This window comes from Scyliorhinus torazame, chromosome 5 (genome assembly GCF_047496885.1).
Source record: "Scyliorhinus torazame isolate Kashiwa2021f chromosome 5, sScyTor2.1, whole genome shotgun sequence".
NCBI lineage: Eukaryota > Metazoa > Chordata > Chondrichthyes > Carcharhiniformes > Scyliorhinidae > Scyliorhinus > Scyliorhinus torazame.
The window spans coordinates 187868759-187884261 of record NC_092711.1 but is presented as its reverse complement, the minus strand read 5'-3'; the positions used below and the strand labels follow the sequence as shown (position 1 = coordinate 187884261).

The 15503-nt window shown below is 45.7% G+C and overlaps 1 protein-coding gene across 1 annotated transcript in view; it reads right to left on the bottom strand.

Annotated features, from left to right (window-relative positions):
• LOC140418086 (uncharacterized) overlaps positions 1-15243 on the bottom strand; it is a 66583-nt gene extending 51340 nt beyond the window's left edge. The window contains exons 1-2 of the mRNA XM_072501508.1: positions 15195-15243; positions 7649-8879 (exon numbers count right to left, since the gene is read on the bottom strand). Of these exons, the coding sequence (XP_072357609.1) occupies positions 7649-8769 (1121 nt within the window). The 5' untranslated portion in view covers positions 8770-8879; positions 15195-15243. The remainder of the gene's footprint in view (positions 1-7648; positions 8880-15194) is intronic.
• Positions 15244-15503: the final 260 nt, after the last annotated feature.

Here is a 15503-nt window from a genome sequence, read left to right as displayed (position 1 = left end):
CGATCTGGATTTAGTCTTCTGAGTGTAGAACAGTGAAAACGGCAAGAAGTACAAGTAAATCGAATTGTGTCACCTGGAAATTGTATTTGGGTCCCTGGAATGTGGGAAAAGAGGAGGTGAAAGAGCAAATGCTGCATCTGTTGTGACCGTATCAAAATGTACTGTGATACCAGAACTGGATGGTTAATTCATATAAAGATTGAACTGGCTGAACATTCTGGTCTGGAAATGAGCGAGCAATGACTTGAGTGAAGCCTTTAAGAACATGAACGATTTTGACGGGGAGACAAGTGGACAATGTTTCCATTTGTGATGAGATGGAAATAACAATAAGTTAGTCACCAATATCTAATGAGATAAAACCACAAAATATCTGGCAGCATCTGTGGATCAAGAAACAGAGTTAACATGAAGTGTGATCATGTGTTCCTCTCACCTGCTGAGTCTCCAGTAAGTTAAAAAAGATCAGATCAAAATCTGACAGTCACTCGATTCATCAGAATCCAAATGTAAGTGTGTCTATGGAAAAAGATTCAAACATCTGTGAGGCTGGAAATAGGGAAGAGCAATGTCATGGAGGGATTTGAAAAGAAAAATTAGATTGGCAGGATATATGGAGTCAATTACTGAGATGAGAGGAGCAAATGCATGCCAGCTAAATTTGTAGATGACTCAAAATTGATGCTATATAATTCAGTTTTCCGGTGGAGTTAACTTCACATGGATGAGATAGTATGTGGAGATTAATCACTCGTGTAGACGATGGACATGAGACCATAGGATATTGGAGCAGGATTCAGTCATTTGGCTCATCCAGTCTGCTCTGCCATTCGATCATGGCTGATATCTTTCTCATCCCCATTCGCCTGCCTCGCCCCCAATAACCTCTGATCGCCTTATTAATCACGAACCTATCGATCTCTGACTCCAAAAACATTCAATGACTTGGCCTCCACAGCCTTCTGTGGCAAGGAGTTCCAGATTCATCACCCTCTGGCTGAATAAATTCTTCCTCATCTCCATTTTCAAGGATTATGCCTTTAATCTGAGCTGTGCTCTCAGGTTCTAGTCTCTCCTATTAATGGAAACATCTTCTTCACGTCCACTCTATCTAGGCCTCTCAGTATTAGAACATAGAACATAGAACAATACAGCGCAGTACAGGCCCTTCGGCCCACGATGTTGCACCGAAACAAAAGCCATCTAACTTACACTATGCCATTATCATCCATATGTTTATCCAATAAACTTTTAAATGCCCTCAATGTTGGCGAGTTCACTACTGTAGCAGGTAGGGCATTCCACGGCCTCACTACTCTTTGCGTAAAGAACCTACCTCTGACCTCTGTCCTATATCTATTACCCCTCAGTTTAAAGTTATGTCCCCTCGTGCCAGCCATTTCCATCCGCGGGAGAAGGCTCTCACTGTCCACCCTATCCAACCCCCTGATCATTTTGTATGCCTCTATTAAGTCTCCTCTTAACCTTCTTCTCTCCAACGAAAACAACCTCAAGTCCATCAGCCTTTCCTCATAAGATTTTCCCTCCATACCAGGCAACATCCTGGTAAATCTCCTCTGCACCCGCTCCAAAGCCTCCACGTCCTTCCTATAATGCGGTGACCAGAACTGTACGCAATACTCCAAATGCGGCCGTACCAGAGTTCTGTACAGCTGCAACATGACCTCCCGACTCCGGAACTCAATCCCTCTACCAATAAAGGCCAACACTCCATAGGCCTTCTTCACAACCCTATCAACCTGGGTGGCAACTTTCAGGGATCTATGTACATGGACACCTAGATCCCTCTGCTCATCCACACTTTCAAGAACTTTACCATTAGCCAAATATTCCACATTCCTGTTATTCCTTCCAAAGTGAATCACCTCACACTTCTCTACATTAAACTCCATTTGCCACCTCTCAGCCCAGCTCTGCAGCTTATCTATATCCCTCTGTAACCTGCTACATCCTTCCACACTATCGACAACACCACCGACTTTAGTATCGTCTGCAAATTTATTCACCCACACTTCTGCGCCATCCTCTAGGTCATTGATAAAAATGACAAACAACAACGGCCCCAGAACAGATCCTTGTGGTACTCGACTTGTGACTGTACTCCATTCTGAACATTTCCCATCAACCACCACCCTCTGTCTTCTTTCAGCTAGCCAATTTCTGATCCACATCTCTAAATCACCCTCAATCCCCAGCCTCCGTATTTTCTGCAATAGCCTACCGTGGGGAACCTTATCAAACGCTTTGCTGAAATCCATATACACCACATCAACTGCTCTACCCTCATCTACCTGTTCAGTCACCTTCTCAAAGAACTCAATAAGGTTTGTGAGGCATGACCTACCCTTCACAAAGCCATGCTGACTATCCCTGATCATATTATTCCTATCTAGATGATTATAAATCTGGTCTCTTATAATCCCCTCCAAGACTTTACCCACTACAGACGTGAGGCTCACCGGTCTATAGTTGCCGGGGTTGTCTCTGCTACCCTTTTTGAACAAAGGGACCACATTTGCTGTCCTCCAGTCCTCTGGCACTATTCCTGTAGCCAATGATGACATAAAAATCAAAGCCAAAGGTCCAGCAATCTCTTCCCTGGCCTCCCAGAGAATCCTAGGATAAATCCCATCAGGTCCCGGGGACTTATCTATTTTCAGCCTGTCCAGAATTGCCAACACCTCTTCCCTACGTACCTCAATGCCATCTATTCTATTAGCCTGGGGCTCAGCATTCTCCTCCACAACATTATCTTTTTCCTGAGTGAATACTGACGAAAAATATTCATTTAGTATCTCGCCTATCTCTTCAGACTCCACACACAATTTCCCATCCCTGTCCTTGACTGGTCCTACTCTTTCTCTAGTCATTCGCTGATTCCTGACATACCTATAGAAAGCTTTTGGGTTTTCCTTGATCCTTCCTGCCAAATACTTCTCATGTCCCCTCCTTGCTCGTCTTAGCTCTCTCTTTAGATCCTTCCTCACTACCTTGTAACTATCCATCGCCCCAACTGAAACTTCACACCTCATCTTCACATAGGCCTCCTTCTTCCTCTTAACAAGAGATTCCACTTCCTTGGTAAACCACGGTTCCCTCGCTCGACGCCTTCCTCCCTGCCTGACCGGTACATACTTATCAAGAACACGCAGTAGCTGATCCTTGAACAAGCCCCACTTATCCAGTGTGCCCAACACTTGCAGCCTACTTCTCCACCTTATCCCCCCCAAGTCACGTCTAATGGCATCATAATTGCCCTTCCCCCAGCTATAACTCTTGCCCTGCGGTGTATACTTATCCCTTTCCATCATTAACGTAAACATCACCGAATTGTGGTCACTGTCCCCAAAGTGCTCTCCTACCTCCAAATCCAACACCTGGCCTGGTTTATTACCCAAAACCAACTCCAACGTGGCCTCGCCTCTTGTTGGCCTGTCAACATATTGTTTCAGGAAACCCTCCTGCACACACTGTACAAAAAACGACCCATCTATTGTACTCGAACTATATCTTTTCCAGTCAATATTTGGAAAGTTAAAGTCTCCCATAATAACTACCCTGTTACTTTCGCTCTTATCCAGAATCATCTTCGCCATCCTTTCCTCTACATCCCTAGAACTATTAGGAGGCCTATAAAAAACTCCCAACAGGGTGACCTCTCCTTTCCTGTTTCTAACTTCAGCCCATACTACCTCGGAAGAAGAGTCCCCATCTAGCATCCTCTCCGCCACCGTAATACTGCTCTTGACTAGCAGCGCCACACCTCCCCCTCTTTTGCCTCCTTCTCTGAGCTTACTAAAACACCTAAACCCCGGAATCTGCAACATCCATTCCTGTCCCTGCTCTATCCATGTCTCCGAAATGGCCACAACATCGAAGTCCCAGGTACCAACCCATGCTGCCAGTTCCCCTACCTTGTTTCGTATACTCCTGGCATTGAAGTAGACACACTTCAAACCACCTACCTGAACACTGGCCCCCTCCTGCGACGTCAAATCTGTGCTCCTGACCTCTATACTCTCATTCTCCCTTACCCTAAAACTACAATCCAGGTTCCCATGCCCCTGCTGCATTAGTTTAAACCCCCCCAAAGAGCACTAACAAATCTCCCCCCAGGATATTTGTGCCCCTCAGGTTCAGATGTAGACCATCCTGTCTGTAGAGGTCCCACCTTCCCCAGAAAGAGCCCCAGTTATCCAGAAATCTGAATCCCTCCCGCCTGCACCATCCCTGTAGCCACGCGTTTAAATGCTCTCTCTCCCTATTCCTCATCTCACTATCACGTGGCACGGGCAACAACCCAGAGATAACAACTCTGTTTGTTCTAGTTCTGAGCTTCCATCCTAGCTCCCTGAAAGCCTGCCTGACATCCTTGTCCCCTTTCCTACCTATGTCGTTAGTGCCAATGTGGACCACGACTTGGGGCTGCTCCCCCTCCCCCCTAATGACCCGGAAAACACGATCCGAGACATCACGTACCCTTGCACCTGGGAGGCAACATACCAAACGTGAGTCTCTCACGCTCCCACAAAATCTCCTATCTGTGCCCCTGACTATAGAGTCCCCAATTACTAATGCTCTGCTCCTCTCCCCCCTTCCCTTCTGAGCAACAGGGACAGACTCCGTGCCAGAGGCCCGTACCCCATGGCTTACCCCTGGTAAGTCCCCCCCCCCCCCACAAGCATCCAAAGCGGTATACTTGTTTCTCAGGGGAACGACCGCAGGGGATCCTGTATTTTTTAAGGAGATCCCCCCTCATCCAGAACAGACCCAGAGCCCTCAACTGTTCATCATATGACAAGCCCTTCATTCTTGTGATCATTCTTATGAACCTCTTCTGGACCCCCTCCAAAGCCAGCACATTCCTCCTTAGATAAAAGGCCCAAAACTGCTTATAATATTCCAAATGGGGTCTTACCAGTGCCTTTTACAGCCTCAGCAGTACATCCCTGGTCTTGTATTCTAGCCCTCCTGAAATGAATGCTAACATTCCATTTTCCTTCCTGATTGCCAACTGAACCTGCATGTTTACCTGAAGAGAATCCTGAACTAGGACTCCTCAGTCCCATTGTGCTTCAGATTTCCGAAACCTTTCCCCCATTTAGAAAATAGTCTATGTCTCTATTCTTCCTACCAAAGTTCATAACCTCACATTTTTCCACACTGTAATTTATCTTCCATTTTATTTACCCATTCTCCTAACCTGTCTATGTCCTTCTGCAGCCTCCCCACTACCTGTCCCTCTGCATATCTTTGTATAATCTGCAAACTTAGCAACAATGCCGTCAGTTTCTTTTTCCAGATCATTAATGTACATCATGAAGAGTTGTAGGCCTAACACTGACCCCTGCGGAACACCACTAGTCACCGGCTGCCATCCTGAAAAATTCTCACTAATCCCCACTCTGCCTTCTGTCTGTCAGCCAATCCTCTACCTATGCCAGTAATTTGCCACCAACACTATGGGCTCTTCTCTTAATTAGCAGCCTCCTGAATGGCACCTTGTTAAAGGCCTTATAATGTTAGACTGAAAATTTATCAATAAAATTATTCCATTCAAACAAATCCATCAATTACTCTCTCTTCCTCAGCTCCACAGTGTGAGAGGCAGGGAGAAGCAGCAATATTCCAGTCCCACACACTCCAAATACCCGCTGCCAGCAGAAAGCCCTAAGCGCATTTTCCAAGAAATTGTGAAGAGTAAATGTTCAATATTTTGATCGATACCATAGTTCGTTCACAATCAGTAATAAACCTCAATTGGGGAACATTCAGATCAGAGTTTTGATAATGGTTTTGGTCTGGGGAGCCGTCCAGGTATAACCCCTTCACTACAGAATCTTATTTCATGGAAGTACAATTCATTGAAAACCTTAGCCATGCTGCAGAGAAATTAATCTATCATTATAATTATAAAGTGACATGCATCCCAATTTTTGCCTATTTCTCCAGAACGGTATTTTGCAGAATCTCATTAAAAACCTGAGGAAGTGTGAATGTCACATGGCTGTGACATGGTGGGTTTTTTGAAATTGAAGTTACACATGAGCATGTGGGACTATTCCATCTCACTGTCGATTTCATGTTCCAGTGAACAGCAATCAGTGATGTCATTGACTGAAGAAGTCACTTGCGTTCCATCTAAACATATCATTTTGGAGGAGAAACATGTTTCAGATGAAAGAGATCAAAAATTAAAAGTCTCAGGATACACCAGGTTAATATCTCGTGAACGAACCTCTCTGGCAGTCTAGTAGTTAGGATTCAGAGCTCTCAACACCATGGCCTAGGTTCATTTCTCAGTCAAGGAATGAAGATTTATTGCTGCAGCCCAAACTGTTAAATGAACCTGAATTGCTTCCTGAAATTGAACCTGAAATAGATCCTTGGAGGACACCAAGTACAAGGACTTTGGAGAGAAAAGGGAGAGTGGGGATGGGGGTGGTAGTTTGGAAAGACGATAGGACCAAGTGTTTTTTTCAATGGGTCCCTCTCAGGAGTGCCAGAAGAGAGAGAACAATAATATCAGCCAACACAGGCAAGTTGGACGATCAGCAATTTAGCAGGAAGACGGTCAAGAGAGCAGAATATGGGTCTCAAGGATAAGATGTGTGCTGAGGGGGCCTGAGGGGAGATTGGAGAGAAATTAGAGAAAGATGTGAGATCAGCGTTTGGACAAGACAGAACTTTAGAGAAAGTTTGTCCCGGTGGGCTAGTGGAAGGGAGAAGCAGCAGAGATCAGATTGTCTCAATCTGAGTGACAAAGAGGCTGCATGAGCTCAAAGAACAAAGAAATGTACAGCACAGGAACAGGCCCTTCGGCCCTCCAAGCCCGTGCCGACCATGCTGCCCGACTAAACTACAATCTTCTACACTTCCTGGGTCCGTATCCCTCTATTCCCATCCTATTCATGTATTTGTCAAGATGCCCCTTAAATGTCACTATCGTCCCTGCTTCCACCACCTCCTCCGGTAGCGAGTTCCAGGCACCCACTACCCTCTGCGTAAAAAACTTGCCTCGTACGTCTACTCTAAACCTTGCCCCTCGCACCTTAAACCTATGCCCCCTAGTAATTGACCCTTCTACCCCGGGGAAAAACCTCTGACTATCCACTCTGTCTATGCCCCTCATAATTTTGTAGACCTCTATCCAGTGAGAACAAACCGAGTTTATTCAACCGCTCCTCATAGCTAATGCCCTCCATACCAGGCAACATTCTGGTAAATCTCTTCTGCACCCTCTCTAAAGCCTCCACATCCTTCTGGTAGTGTGGCGACCAGAATTGAACACTATACTCCAAGTGTGGCCTAACTAAGGTTCTATACAGCTGCAACATGATGGAGGAGACAGGGGAGAGGGAAAGAACTTCAAAAGGAGCTAACTTCCATTAGAGATATTAAAAGAGACCAGACATTTTTTTTTAACACAAAGCTGATTTATTTTATGTTTATGCAGAATATTAGCCACTGTAACTGGGCTGGACTTTATTAATGTCAGCAGAAACAGGCCGCAATGAACATGATTCAGTCCTGGATGTGAATAAGAGCAAAATTCATTGTGAACTGGTTGCCAGCAGGCTGGATGACTGAGTGAACTCCTTCCCACACGCAGGTGAATGGTCGTTACCCAGTATGAATTTCCAGATGTGCAGTGAGTTGGGATGACCACCTGAATCCAGTCCCACAGTGAGAGCACGTGAATGGTTTCTCGTCAGTGTGAACACGTTGATGGGACATCAGTTCCTTGGAACTTTTGAAACACTTACCACAATCTGGGCATTTGAAAGGTCTCTCGTCAGTGTGAACTCGCTGGTGATTCAGCAGGTTGGCTGACTGACTGAATCCCTTCCCACAATCGGAGCAGGTGAACGGTCTCTCCCCAGTGTGAACCTGCTGGTGCACACTGAGTTGAGATGATGTCTTGAACCCTGACCCGCAGCGAGAGCATCTGAATGGTTTCTCGTCAGTGTGAACGCGTTGATGCGTCATCAAGTTCCCAGAACTTTTAAAGCACTTCCCACAGTCTAGGCATTTAAAAGGTCTCTCGTCTGTGTGAACGCGCTGGTGTGTCAGTAGGTGGGATGAACGAGTGAATCCCTTCCCACACTGGGAGCAGGTGAACGGTCTCTCCCCAGTGTGAATTTCCTGGTGTGTGGTGAGTTGCGAAGACCACCTGAACCCGGTCCCACAGTGAGAGCACCTGAACGGTCTCTCATCAGTGTGAACACGTTGATGGGACATCAGTTCCTCTGAACTTTTAAAGCACTTCCCGCAGTCTGAGCATTGAAAAGGTCTCTCATCAGTATGAACTCGCTGGTGTGTCAGCAGGTTGGATGAACAAATGAATCCCTTCCCACACTGGGAGCAAGTGAACAGCCTCTCCCCTGTGTGAACTCGCTGGTGTACAGTGAGGTGAGATGATCGCTTGAACCTAGTCCCACACTGAGAGCACCTGAACGGCCTCTCGTCGGTGTGAACACGTTGATGGGACTTCAGTTCCCAGGAAGTTTTAAAGCTCTTCCCGCAGTCCGAACATTTAAAATGTTTCTTATCATTGTGACCTCGCTGGTGTTTCAGTAAGTTAGATGACTGAGTGAATCCTTTCCCACACTCGGGGCAGGTGAACGGTCTCTCCCCAGTGTGAATACGCCGATGGGTTTCCAGCTCTGATGGGTAATTGAATCCCTTTCCACAGTCCTCACATTTCCACAGACTCACCCCAGTATCACCAATGCTTTTTCTTGCCATTTTCGAAGGCTGATGATCCTCAAGTCCTGATGAAATTGAGAATCTCTGTCAGATACTGATGTGATGTTTGGTTTCAGTTGCCCGACTGCAAATCGTCGCCTTCTAACACCCTGTGAAATTGTGTTCGAAAAAGAAAAAAGGGAGTGAGATAGACCCACAAAAACACAAAGCAGATTGTGAGATTGAGCTGAATGAACCTGGTAATGTTTGGGTAGGTACTATGAAAAAGTGACCTTGAAAGCTGCTGGATTGTTGTAAAAACCCAAAATGGTTCACTAATGTCCTTCGGGGTAGGGAACCGGCCACCCGGTCTGGACCTACACAAGACTCTGTCCTCTGTGACAGGATAGAGAGGTGAAGAAGAATTTTATATAACTTCAGCTTGGCCAGAACTCTGACAGGATCTCCCAAACCGCCACACCCGTAAGGACCAGGATAGCAAGTGTATGTGAGCACCATCACCTCCGATCACACACTGTCCTGACTTTTCTGATACCCAGTACTGGATGAACAGAAATTTCATAGCTTTCATAGAATTTACAGTGCAGAAGGAGGCCATTCGGCCCATCGAGTCTGCACCGGCTCTTGGAACGAGCACCCTACCCAAGGTCAACACCGCCACCCTATCCCCATAACCCCACCCAACACTAAGGGCAATTTTGGACACTAAGGGCAATTTATCATGGCCAACCTAACCTGCACATCTTTGGACTGTGGGAGGAAACCGGAGCACCCGGAGGAAACCCACGCAGACACGGGGAGGATGTGCAGACTCCGCACAGACAGTGACCCAAGCCGGAATCAAACCTGGGACCCTGGAGCTGTGAAGCAATTGTGCTATCCACAAGGCTACCGTGCTGCCCCGCAATGTGCAAATGTCCTGCATTTGAACACTTGGAAGACTGAAGTCAAGGTACGGCATTCTCCATCCCAGCAGCCGGCCAATGGAGTTTCCCATTGTGGGCACCCCCACGCTGTCGGAAAATCCGTAGGTGTGAGTGCGCTGCCGGCGAAACGCAGGATCCGCTGAAGGAGAATCCAGCCCATTGTCTTCAGTTCCCGCTATAAACTGTTTAGCCACCAACTATTCTAGACTTAACTATCATAACGCACACTCACCCACAGACCAGCCTCCCACATTCAACATTCCTGTAATTTTGAGGTCATCCAAAACTCTGCCGCCCGTGTGTTTACTCACACCAAGTCTTGATCACCCATCACCCATGTGTTCACTGACCTGCAAAGGCATCCCTTGCAGAACCATAGGGAGAAAGTTCAAACTCCACACAAGACATTTACCCAAGGCCGGAATTGAATCCAGGTCTCTGGCAGCAGTGCTAACTACTGTTCCACCATGCCGCCAGAGGAATATTAAAATTCTCATCCTTATTTTCCTCCACATCACTGACCATCCCTATCTCTGCATTCTCCTCGATCTCTCGCATCTAATTCCAGCCTCTTGAACATTAATGATACTAAGCGCTCCACCATTGATGACCGTTCTTTTAGCTGGGCCACAAGCTCTAGAATTTCCTCCTTAACCCTCTCCACCTCACTTTCTTCATTTAAGATTCTCTTTAAAGCCTCCCTTTTTAACGAAGCTTTCGATCACCTGCCCTAATTGCTCCTTATGTGACTGTGACAACCATTACTTTGCAACATTTCTGTGAAATGACAGGGAAAGTTTTATTCTGAAAAAGGCACAAATACAAATTATTGTCACTGACTTGGCCATATACCATTGTTCTGCCTCATTAATATGACATTGTAATTTAAAGTGTGAAGCAGCTTGATGGACAAGTTGTTCCCATTTTGTCATGGAAAAGATTGAAGAATAGTGCCCCCAATAAAGTTTCTGGAAAGGCATGGATTGATCAGGTATAGTCAGCATGGATTTGTTCAGAGTGGATTGTGTCTTATTAACTTAATACAAATGTAGGAAGAAGTAACTCGGAGGATTAATGAGAGGAACGCAGTGGATATTGTCTACCTCGATTTCAGTAAAGCATCTGACAAGGTCCAAATTAACACTTTTAATGATCTATGCACCCAGGTCCCTCTGCTCCTTGACACATTTAGGGATTTTATATTGTCTCTTCATGTTCATCTGACTGAAATGCATTACCTCACAGTTATCCACATTGAACTTCATCTGCTACCTATCTGCCCACCCCACCAACTTATCTATGTATTTTTGAAGTTCTGCAGTGTCCTCTTCACAGTTTACAGTAATTCCAAGTTTTGGGTTATCCATAAACTTTGAAACTGTCCCTTGCACAGTATGTAATATGTATCTGGGAAAGCGAGGGTCCTAATATCAACTGCTGGGGTACACCACTACAAACCTTCCTCCAGCGCAAAAAATATACATTGACCATTACGCTCTGCTTCCTATTATTCAGTCCATTTTTTATTGATGTTACTACTGTCCCTTTTATTCCACAAGCTATAACTTTTCTCAGAGGTTTGTTGTGTGGCACTGTATCGAATGCCTTCTGAAATAAATCATTACCTCGTTGACCCCTTTTATAATCGCCCCAAAAAACCCCAGAAAGTTAGTTAAGTACAATTTCCCCTTTCGAGATTCACACTGGCTTTTCCAAATCAACCCACATTTTCCCATATGATTACTAACCCCATCCTAAATAATTGTTTCTCGACGTTTGTCCACCTGATTATAAACTGATTGGGCTGCAATTGCTGGAACTATCCTTGTAACCTTTTTTCAACAAGTGCATAACATTTCACGGCGACGAGGTTCCAGGTTCGATCCCGGTTCTGGGTCACTGTCAATGTGGAGTTTGGACATTCTCCCCGTGTTTGCATGGGTTTCGCCTCCACAACCCAAAGATGTGCAGGGTAGGTGGATTGGCTATGCTAAATTGCCCCTTAATTGGAAAAAATTAATTGGGTACTCTAAAAACAAGCGCATAATATTTACCGTACTCCAGTGGCACGGTGACACAGTGGTTAGCACTGTCACCTCACAGCACCAGAGATCAGGGTTCACTTTCGACTTTGGGTGACTGGCTGTGTGGAGTATGCACTTTCTCCCCATTTCTGTGTGCTCCAGTTTCCTCCCACAGTCCAAAGATGTGGATTATGCAGATTGGCCATGCTAAAGATTGCCCGAGTGTCCAAAGATGTACAGAGTAGGTTGGGATAGGCCGGGGGAGCGGGTCTATGTGAGGTGCTCTTTCAGAGGGTCGGTGCAGAATCAATGGGCTAAATGGCCTCCTTCTGCACTGTATGAATTTTGCAGTCCCCTGAGTCTTGAGATACCTGGAAAATCAATTCCAGTGCCCTTGCAATTTGCATTCTCACTTCCTTCTTTCAATATCCTTGGATGCATCTCATCTGGTCTCAGTGCCTTGTCAACGTTCAGTACCGACAGTCTATTCAACACTTCCTCCTTATTAATTTTGAACCCTTCAAGAATAGAGTTTCCTTGTCTGTCACTATGTCCTTGGTGGCATCTACTTCCTTGCTAAAGATGGATGGAAAGTGTTGTTTCAATACCTCAACCTAGCCCCTTGCCTCCATTTTAGTTCCCTAATCAGCCTCACTTCTCCTTTTACCACCCTTTACTATTCATATGCCTATGGGATGTGACTTTGGGATTACATTTTATTTTGGCTGCCAATCTCTTCTCGTAATCCAGATTTTCTTTTCGAAACTGATTCTTTTGTTCCTCTTGGTTACCAACTGCATTTTCTACCTGACACCTGCCATAAGCACTTCAATCTGGAAATGTGTGAGCTAATGGATTTGGGAGAGGGTAAACAAAGCAAGAGAATACTCAATAAGTGGGAAGTGATTGAGAGGGGTTGAGGAAATGCAAGATCTTGACGTGCAGGGCAGGTCTACAGGTCCTTGAAGGTGACAGGACAGGCGGACAAAGGTGGTCAAGAAAGCATATGGAATGCTTTATACTATTGAATACAAAAGCAGGATTGCAATGATGCAACTGTACAAAACACGGTTTAGACCACAGCTGAGATTTGCATACAGTTCTGGTCACCACATTACAGACAGAATAATTATTCTTGAGAGAGTGCAGAGGATGTTTACAAGAATGTTGCAGGGCTTGGAAATTGCAGCTACAAGGGGAGATTGTACAGGCCAGGGTTGGTTTCCTGAGAACAAAGAAGGAAAAGGAGTGACCGAACTGCAGTGTACAAAATTATGAGGGCCATGGTCAGGAAAGAATTGTTTTCCCCAGTAGAGTGATTTGAGGGAAAATTTTCCCAGAGGGTACTAGCGGTCTGGAATTCAGTGCCAAGAAGCTGGTTAGGGCTGAAACTCTCAATCCATTTTAGATGTCCTTGGATCAGCATCTGAATTACTGTAACCATAGAATCCCTACAGTGCAGATTTGCCCAATCGAGTTTGCATTGACTCTCCGAAAGAGCACCCAAATAAGCCCAATCCCGCACCCTATCCCAGTAACCCCACTCTGGACTTAAGGGGCAATTTAGCATGGGCAATGCACCTAATCTACACATTCAACCTGCAAGACTACAGGCCAGGTGTTGGAAAATGGCATTAAAATGAGCGGCTAATTTCGTATTTCTATTCTTTGGTTAGGGCAGTCATTTTTTTAAAGAAAACATTTTATTGAGGCATTTATGGTTTTATAACAATGAACGATGGTCAGGGCAGACATGATGGACGGAATGGTCTCTCTCTCAACCGTAATCTTTTTGTGATTAGAACAGCTAATGTGGTCTCACTATTAAGAAAAGTTGGAGAGATAAGCCAGGGAACTACAGACCAGTAAGTCTCATGTCAGTGGTAGCAAAACTATTGGAGAAAATTCTGGAGAAGAGAATCTACCTCCAGTTGGGAGAGGCAAGGTTTGATCAGGCTTGACAGAGGGAGGTATTGTCTAACAAATTTGATTGAATTTTTTGAGCATGTGACCAGGTGTGTAGATGAGGGTAGTGCAATTGATGCAGTTTACATGGATTTCAGCAAACCTTTGACAAGGTCCCACATGGGAGACTTATAAAGAAGGCAACAGCACATGGGATACAGGGTGATTTGAGAAGGTAGATTCAAAATTGGCTTAGCTGTAGGGGACAGAGGGTGATGACAGACGGATGCTTTAGTGAGTGGAAGGCAGTGTCCAGTGGTGTACCACAGGAATCTGTGCTGGGACCCTATTATTTTCATTTATATAAATGACTACGTGGGAGGTAGGATCAGTAAGTTTACGGATGACAAAGAATTACCGGGTGGGTAACAGTGAAGTTGAGAGTCTTGGGTGACAGGAAGATATAGACAGGATGGTCAAATGGGCAGAAAAGTGGCTGATGGAATTTAACCCTGAAAAGTGTGAGGTGAAACACTTTGGAAGGAGTAATGTGACAAGGAAGTATTCAATGAATGGCATGACACTGGGAAGTTCCGAGGAACAAAGGGACCTTAAGAGTGTTTACTACAGGTCTCTGAAGACAGAAGGGTGGATTAATATGGTGGTGAAAAAGGCACGTGGGACACTTGCATTTACCTTTATCAATCGAGACATAGATTACAAAAGCAGGGAGGTCATGTTGGAGTTGTATAGAACTTTGGTGAGGCCAGAGCTGCAGTATTGTGTGCAATTCTGGTCGCCACATTACAGAAAGGATGTGATTGCATTGGAGTGGATACAGAGGCGATTCACCAGGATGTTTCCTGGGATGGAACATTTCAATTATGCAGAAAGGTTTAAAAGGCTTGGTTTGTTTTTGCTGGCGCAGAAAGGATTGAGGGATGACCTGATCGAGGTGTACAAGATTATGAGGGGCATTGTCAGGGTATATGGGGAGCAGCTGTTCCCCTTAGCTGAATGGTCAGTTACGAGGAGACACATGTTTAAAGTGAGGGGAAGGGGGTTTTAGCGGATTTGAGGAAAAACTATTTTACCCAGAGGGTGGTGATGATCTGGATTGCACTGCCTGGGAAGGTGGTCAGCAAGTTGCCTCACATCTTTTAAAAAGTATCTGGATGAGCACTTGGCATGTCAAGGCTATGGGGCAAGAGCTGGCAAATGGGATTAAGTAGGCAGGTCAGGTGTTCTTCATGCGTCAGTGCGGACTCGATCTGCCGAAGGGTCTCTTCTGTGCTGTATTATTCTATGAATCTAAAAGATTGAAGAACATTGGCCCAAATAAACATAGCTGTTCGCTACTGCACATCACCCAGCACAGAGATGGCCACCACGCATGCGCCCTGCTACTCATTATCCACCGGTTACATGGCGGCCGTGAACTCGGGTCTGTAACTGCGGGAAAAAAACTGTGGCCCCTGCTATGTGTGAAGGAAGGACGACGGGCTGCGAAGTTCTTTTTCGGAGTTTGCAAACAGAACATGTTTACGAAGACTCTCTGCCCACCGGCCAGATTCATTACTCCCTACGTCCCGTCATTCCACTCACTTACTGATTCCGCACCACATCAACATCTCCCCGTCGTCATTACTCCCACTGCGCATGCTCCAGACCCCAGCCCGGCCTCGCCCCCTCATTCACTGTGATTGGTTGGAGGACTAGCCGTTTCCGCTCGGTCCTCCAGCAAGGGGGACAGCAGGAGTGAATGACGTGAAGTGAGGTTTTCATCTACCCCGGCCTGGCTGCCCGAATGCCTGTTTGATGGGATAGGACGGACTGCGCCCTTGTCCGGCACTTCCTGGGCTGAATATTATTTCCTCTCCCCCTCCCACCCAACCGCTGGACGGGAGTTTTTTTTCTC